This window comes from Oncorhynchus mykiss, chromosome 12, assembly GCF_013265735.2.
Source record: "Oncorhynchus mykiss isolate Arlee chromosome 12, USDA_OmykA_1.1, whole genome shotgun sequence".
Classification (NCBI taxonomy): domain Eukaryota; kingdom Metazoa; phylum Chordata; class Actinopteri; order Salmoniformes; family Salmonidae; genus Oncorhynchus; species Oncorhynchus mykiss.
The window spans coordinates 17129841-17138216 of record NC_048576.1 but is presented as its reverse complement, the minus strand read 5'-3'; the positions used below and the strand labels follow the sequence as shown (position 1 = coordinate 17138216).

The 8376-nt window shown below is 43.6% G+C and overlaps 1 protein-coding gene across 2 annotated transcripts; it reads left to right on the top strand.

The window, feature by feature from the left end:
• The first annotated feature begins 242 nt into the window (after positions 1–242).
• On the top strand, positions 243–2271 carry LOC118937877. Of its 2 annotated transcripts, XR_005035291.1 has the most exons (4): positions 243–425; positions 1381–1519; positions 1642–1801; positions 1914–2271. XR_005035291.1 is itself a non-coding variant. In XM_036939648.1 (3 exons), the coding sequence occupies exons 1-3, from the start codon at positions 277–279 to the stop codon at positions 2238–2240; spliced, it is 636 nt and encodes a 211-aa protein (XP_036795543.1). In that variant the 5' UTR covers positions 243–276; the 3' UTR covers positions 2241–2271. The 2 variants fall into 2 exon arrangements, 1 of the variants encoding a protein (XP_036795543.1); XM_036939648.1 differs by lacking the exon at positions 1381–1519.
• The last annotated feature ends 6105 nt before the right edge of the window (positions 2272–8376 follow it).

Here is an 8376-nt window from a genome sequence, read left to right as displayed (position 1 = left end):
TAGCTGTGTAAGGTCAAAGGTATTAGTGATCCGTTTGAGGGTTTTCCTACAAAACTTGTCTTCATAATTAATGTTAAAATCTCCCATTAAGATGACCTCTTTCCCAAAATCACATTCCCTAAGCATGGTATTAAACTGATCAAAAAACACACTTTTGGTGGAAGGTGGCCTATACATTCCAATGAGGGTAAAAGACATTTGGGGAGACAGTGTAACGTTCAGGCCGATACATTCTAGTTCATTATCACATGACCACTCAATTTGTTTACATCGGATATGTTCTTTAATGTAAATCATCACACCCCCTCCTCTTCCTTCAATCCTGTCTCTCCTGAAAACATTGTAGCCAGGCACAATCAAAGCAGCACATGGAGTGTCCATGGAGCCATGTCTCTGAGAGGCAGAGAAAGTCAAGGTTGGAGTCTGTGAGTAGATGTTGAATTTGATCACTTTTTGGAATGACACTACGAATGTTCAAGTGCCCCCCTAGTAGTCCCTTGGGCTTAGCTCGTGGGTCCCAGATGACTCGAGAGTGATTGACACATTGAAAAAAGTTACATTTTCTATGTTTTCTGACGGCTGGGTTTAGGCCGTTTTGTTTCGCTTTGATTAGGGGCAGTTCGGTAGCGCAATTAACATTCCCTCCTGCCTGCACTGGATGCGGGGAACTAATTAAAATAGCTTGCGTACCAGAAACAGAGTCAGATATCGCATATAGCGACTCTGATATGTTTGAAGAGTCAAAATCTATCCTGGAGCCGGGTGAGTCGAGAGAAACCACAGGACCATAGCACTCACCCACCTCCACAGCGGCGACGACCAGTGGACGAGGCCATCCACCGCTCTCCACTCCGGTGCGTATCACTGGCTCGGTGATATTGGGCCCAGGATTGAGTTGTACATCCCCAGAGAGCAGGAGGGTAATGAACAGGTAGTTTAACAGTTTCCGATAAATGTTGGACTTGTGTTTGTTACGCCTAAGCGGTTCAGTAGAATAAGGAGCGAGGTAGACTTGGCCATTATTCAGAACATTATGGTATGCTGTGTACTGTCCGCTCCCGTGGAACGGTGAACCAATGTGTTTGGTGTTGATATTCTCCGGTAGTAGACTGATTGTGTCATCCCAGCAAGGACGCACTGAGATTATCAGTAGAGCAGCTACATAACTGACAATCATGGCAGAGTACTGGAGATAAAACACATAATTGCGCTTTAACTCTTTGCATGAGTTACTTAGCTGGGATCGGCGTACACCTGATGGTTTAGATAAAATTACAGCATTCGAATGAGAAGCGGCACCTGCCGCACCACCCTGTCTTCCGTCCGCCATTTTCTTAAATCTCCTTTTCTTCCTTCGTGAAAATCCTTCTTCATCTGAAGGCCAGGAACAGTGAACCTACCCCATCTGAAGCAGACAACTCTCAGACAGGGATAGAGCTCCTAGTTGTGTTTAATGGAGGACACCTCCATACTGCTGGTGGACATCAGCCCCAGAGCTCTGAAAGACTCAGAACACCTGGTAGGGACAGACTATACAGAGAAAGAATGGTGCACTCTTTTATGTTGACCTCACATTTTTCTCAGGGATATTAATTGCTTGATTGATTGGCTGATTAAATGATTGACTGACTGCTTTCCCAGCCAAGGTGATCTCACCTGTGTGTACATGGATAGCCCCTCCGCTTCCTCTCGGGGTAGGAGGAGCCCCAGTCCTGCCAATGACCCTGCCTCTCCACCAACCGCCTGTCAACAAGGTGTTGAGAATGGCAACTTGGGAAGCCTTTTTACAGCTGTAGATGATGTGAGTGGACCACGTAATCTGACACGAAAACCTCCTGGCCTTCATAATAACTACGCATCGTGGACATAAACATTTGGTCTTAAACTTCATTATCTTTTATCCGTCTTCCTAGGAGGACGAGTGTTCTTCCACCAATCGTCTACAGAGGCTGCTTGCTGAGTCTCATCAGATGGTGGCTAGCTCAGAATGTACAACCCTAAAACCTCTAAGCCCCTTCCACAGCCTAGCTTCTAACGCTGTGACGCTGTCATTAGCCTCAGCATCAGCCACGATAGTGGAAACAATAACCATGGAAACCTCAGTTGGAACCGTGACAGCTAAAGTCAAAGCAATCCCAATCACTACCTCAACCAGAGCTCCACCCACACCCAACTTTTTTGATTGGCTCCTATTGTATGTGCTTTTTTTACAGAACCCGGGACATGGCAATGGGCAGTGAATGAATTAAACTCCTTTTTTAGAAAACCAAAGGACTTATATTTCTTATGGTCAAAGGTATTTTTTGACACACTGTACCAGTCAAGTATGAACACACCTAGCCATTCTGTAATGAATACTCAGGGAGAAAAAGGTGTAGATTCACGTGCAGAGCGTGGCAGGTGTTTTATTTCGCCTTCGCAGAAGGCAGCAATCGTGGTCACATGCAGGCAATGGTCATACACAGGTAAGCAAACAGGTAGGTGAATCAAAACTAGGACTGAAGGCTATAACTGGTTCTCACAAATGAGCTAGGATAAGGATTAGTAGAGTCAAAACAAACAATACCTCACAAAGGCACAAACAGAATGAACTGAACTAAATAAGGAGCTGATGAGACCAGGTGAGTAACTAACACAGGTGAAATCAATGAACAAAAAATAAAGACGACTACGTTCAAGAACACAATGAAACAGAACACAAGGTTGACTAATAAAATAAATACAGAACCTTACACATTCAGGGTTTTTCTTTATTTTTACTATTTTCTACATTGAAGAATTATAGTGAACACATCAAAACTATGAAATAAAACATATGGAATCATATAGTAACTAAAAAAAGGTTAAACATAGTCCCGGACTTGAACCCGATCAAACATCTCTGGAGAGACCTGAAAATAGCTGTCCCTATCCAACCTGACAGTGCTTGAGAGGATCTGCAGAGAAGAATGGGAGAAACTCCCCAAATACAGGTGTGCCAAGCTTGTAGCGTCATACCCAAAAAGACTTGAGGCTGTAATTGCTGCCAAAGATGCTTCAACAAAGTACTGAGTAAAGGGTCTGAATAAGTATGTAAATTTGACATTTCTATTTTTATTTTTTATAAATTAGCAAAAATGTCTAAAAACATGTGTTTGCTTTGTCATTATGGGTATTGTGTGTAGATTGATGAGGAAAAAAAACAATTTAATCAATTTTAGAATAAGGCTGTAACGTAACAAAATGTTGAAAAAGTCAAGGGATCTGAATACTTTCCGAAGGCACTGTACACCACCTAGTGTATCCTTACCTTCAATATCCTATTATGTTAACTTATGGTAGCTTATGTATCATGTTACATCAAAATACTTTCTCCTGTAGACACTCCTTTCTGGTATGAATAAGTACATGGATTCTTTCCTCCCCAGATCAAGGTTATTCCAGGTGACCTGGAGGCCACAGACGAGACGGTGGAGAGGAGAAAATGTGAGTTTCTGTCCCCTCTGCCAAAATAGTAATTAGCAGCATACTGTACCCCCAAACTCCTATAATATTATGGATGCAAATGTCTTTCTCAACACCAAATCGGGGGTTGTCGAGTTGTTTCTGAGGTGAGCTACGTTTGCAGGTGTTAAGTGTTCTCTGTAACACTATAAGGGGTTCTCTTCTTTATAGATTTGATATTACTCAGGAGCTGCTAGATTACTTGGATGCTACCTCTGTCCCAGCACGAATCCTTTTCCCTTCCAAATAACTCAGTAGAACTCACCAAGTCACCCTCCACTTCAAGTAAACCTTCCATCTTCCACAAAACAGGAACCCTGTTCAGTAACGTAAGAATCATAATTAACTGTTGTAGCTAGTATTAATCAGCCTCATTGTCACAGGCATTAAGGTTATCAGTATATGAACAGGTCAAGGACCTAAGGCCTAAGGATGGGAGTGAGTGATTGTGTTGGAGCCAGGTTGAATACCTACAGGGGTTGAATTGTGATGTCATTGGGGATTTGTTTTTCCTCTGTTTGTTGCAGTTCCGAAGATGTGGAACAGAGTAATCCTGACTCCGGAATGTTAGAATCCTGACTCTGGAGTAAGAAGATTCTACCAGTCTGGATACCTTATCATACCTGTAACATCACCTGTGTACATAATGGTTAATAATAATATTATGATTAATTACTAAAATAATTCTCAAAATGTGCTAATTTATATGCCTTTACTCGCTTTAATCTAAGAATGTGTATTATCTTTCTACTTGAAAGAGCAGTCATCTCTTATGATGCAGTGCTTTAATGCAGTGCTTTAATGATGAATGGTGTCTAAACCAACATCCCAATGCCTTGTCTAAATGCCTTCAAACTGCTTGAATAGGCAACATGATAACATGATAACGACCAATCAATGTACAGCTGACTATTAGACAGATAAAAACTTTACATAGTTCCTTGTATGTGAGTAGACTTACTTTACATAGATTTTGATATTTGTAACATTTATTTAGATAAACAGACATTTTAAATAAATATATACATTTACATATGTCCTGAAGTGTAGATTTAGTCTTTGTGATTGACAGGAGAAATGACCAGTGGGGCTTTATTGCGACTGTGATTGACCCCTGGGCTGAAGTATGGATTGAGTGTGTCAGCAAAGTTTGTATTCGTATTTATTATGGATGCATTTGTCACGCCCTGATCTGTTTCACCTGTCTTTGTGCTTGTCTCCACCCCCCTCCAGGTGTCACCTATCTTCCCCATTATCCCCTGTGTACTTATACCTGTGTCTTCTGTTTGTCTGTTGCCAGTTCGTCTTGTTTGTCAAGCTTACCAGCGTTCGTCCTGTCAGCGCCTGACTTTTTCCCGGCGTCTCTTTTTCGCATCCTCCTGTTTTTTTACCCTTGCCTCTCCTGACCTTGTACCTGACCACCTGGCCACTCTGCCCATCCTGGACCCTGAGCCTACCTTTGCTCCACCTCTGGATTACTGTACTCTGCCTACCCTGAGCCTGCCTACTGTCCGGTACCTTTGCTCCACCTCTGGTTTACTGAACTCTGCCTACCCTGAGCCTGCCTGCCATCCTGGACCTTTACTTACTGGGGTCAAGGAGAGAGGAACAGGAGAGTCACCAAGAGCTTTGTATGTGCTCCCATCTCTCAGCCATATCAACTAGTATTCATTCTCAGGGTTTAGTAAAACACTACCCTTCCTGTTTATGGACACTCTCGCCACTCCTAATGTCCAGTCAGTCTTCCCCTTCACCGTTACTTTGTAATAACAACACCCTGTGGAAAAGCCCTCCTTTCACAGGACACTGACTCTCAGATTAAATTATCCTGGGTAGTCTGGAAGATTCTTTCTTTGCTCTCCTCTTCTAGGGTCTCTCCGGGTCACTTGTTTCCCGTCTGCAGACAGGAGGAGAGAGAGATGAGCCGTATCCGGATCCAGAATCACATCCACTGTGGAGAATCAAGAAAGACAGAGTTTCCCGCTGAGCAAAGTGCACATAGTGAATACAGTGTTTATGTAGTTTTGTAAACTGGGTGGTTCGATTGGCTGACAGCCGTGGTATATCAGACCATGTACCACGGGTATGTCAAAACATGTATTTTTGCATTGGTAACCAGTTGATAATAGCAATAAGGCACCTTGAGGGTTTGTGGAATATGGCCAATATACCACGGCTAAGGGCTGTATCCAAGTACTCCGTATTGTGTTGTGCCTAAGAACAGCCCTTAGCCATGGTATATTGGCCCTATACCACACCCCCTTGTGCCTTACTGCTTAATTATACAATGGGTGGGTCTAATCCTGAATGCTGATTGTGTACAGTGATGAATGTATTGTACTGGTTCATTCCAGTATGTTAGGTACAGTAGGTACGGTGGGAATGTGCCTGCACTTTTCTGCAACTCTGAAAAATGCACAACATACAAAAAACACTAAATGAATAAATGCTATATTTGAAGAAGTAAAAAAATATCCACAGAAACAAACTCAGACTAGCACAATACACAGACTACACATCTCAAAGCATTGCTTCCTTACCTGTTGTAAACCATGACATTTTATTATTGAATGCCTTCATCTTTCCACTGTTGCACCAGTCTGGAGATTCCCTGTTCCCTAAGGAACAGCTGCAGGAAGAGAGGCTTTGCCACCAGACCGCTTTGGGGCTTCGAGCCTCTCCTCTAATGCAACAGGAACAGCACCAATGCTGATATCTGAGAAACTATGATGAGTTCTAGGAATGTTATCTCATGTTGTACAGTAAAAAATGACAGTATGACAACACTCCTGCTATTTCAGTTTACAGAGCAAATCATAAAGTCAGCAAAAACTGAAACATCCCCTTTTCAGGACCCTGTCTTCCAAAGATAATTTGTAAAAATCCAAATAACTTCACAGGTCTTCATTGTAAAGGGTTTAAACACTGTTTCCCATGCTTGTTCAAAGAACCATAAACAATTAATGAACACGCACCTGTGGAACGGTCGTCAAAACACTAACAACTTACAGATGGTAGGCAATTCATGTCACAGTTATGAAAACTTAGGACACTAAAGAGGCCTTTCTACTGACTCTGAAAAACACCAAAAGAAAGATGCCCAGGGTCCCTGCTCATCTGCGTGAACGTGCCTTAGGCATGCTGCAAGGAGGCATGAGGACTGCAGGTGTGGCCAGGGCAATAAATTGCAATGTCCGTACTGTGAAAAGCCTAAGACAGCGTTACAGGGAGACAGGACAGACAGCTGATTGTCCTAGCAGTGGCAGACCACATGTAACAACACCTGCACAGGATCGGTACATCCGAACATCACACCTGTGTGACAGGTACAGGATGGCAACAACAACTGCCTGAGTTACACCAGGAATGCACAATCCCTCCATCAATGCTCAGACTGTCCGCAATAGGCTGAGAGAGGCTGGACTGAGGGCGTGTAGGCCTGTTGTAAGGCATGTCCTCACCAGCAACAACGTCGCCTATGGGCACAAACCCACTGTCGCTGGACCAGACAGGACTGGCAAAAGTGCTCTTCACTGATGAGTCGCAGTTTTGTCTCACCAGGGGTGACGGTCAGATTTGAGTTTATTGTCGAAGGAATGAGCATTACACCGAGGCCTGTACTCTGGAGCTGGATCGATTTGTAGGTGGAGGATCCGTCATGGCCTGAGGGGGTGTGTCACAGCATCATCGGACTGAGCTTGTTGTCATTGCAGGCAATCTCAACACTGTGTGTTACAGGGAAGACACCCTTGTCCCTCATGTGGTACCTTTCCTGCAGGTTCATCCTGACATGACCCTCCAGCATGACAATGCCACCAGCCATACTGCTCGTTCTGTGCGTAATTTTCTGCAAGACAGGAATGTCAGTGTTCTGCTATGGCCAGCGAAGAGCCCGGATCTCAATCCCATTGAGCACGTCTGGGACCTGTTGGATCGGAGGGTGAGGGCTAGGGCCATTCCCCCCAGAAATGTCTGGGAACTTGCAGGTGCCTTGGTGGAAGAGTGGGGTAACATCTCACAGCAAGAACTGGCAAATCTGGTGCAGGCCATGAGGAGGAGATGCACTGCAGTACTTAATGCAGCTGGTGGCCACACCAGATACTGACTGTTACTTTTGATTTTGACCCCGCCTTTATTCAGGGACACATTATTCAATTTCTGTTAGTCACATGTCTGTGGAACTTGTTCAGTTTGTCTCAGTTGTTGAATCTTGTTATGTTCATACAAATATTTACACATGTTATGGATGCTGAAAATAAACGCAGTTGACAGTGAGGACATTTCTTTTTTTGCTGAGTTTATCTACACACTAAGTACATAAAGTAGTGTACCTCAACACATTCGATAGCCTTAAACCATAAGTTCAAGTGCAGTATTAAATTATGCACTAATATCACATTTTGTGCTGTGTTTTATCCTCACAATCTGATTTTTGGTAAGATAAACTCAACTATCCCTCAATGGTAACATAAAAACTAGAAAAGCCCATTGCATGTGTTCTATTGTTTCTGGGTATTTCTGTCTTTCCACTTACCAGTATGTTGTTTTAAGGTCTAGTGAATCAGTACCAAGTTCCAGTGTATCATCATGTAAATCTCCTGTTTAGTTTCACCTCCCTACAGCTATGTCCTAACCCCTCCCATTGCACCTTGCTTTGTTTGTTTCTCTCTCCTCCTCCTCCTCCTCCCTGCTCTTCCTCATCTTCCTCCTCACCATCCTCTTCCTCCTCCTCCCCCTCTCGAGTGGCGCAGCGATCTAAGGTACTGCATCTCAGTGCTAGAGACGTCACTACAGACCCTGGTTTGATTCCAGGCTGTATCAAAACATGCTGTGATTGGGAGTCCCATAGGGCAGCGCACAATTGGCCCAGCGTTGTCCAGGTTTGGCCGGGGT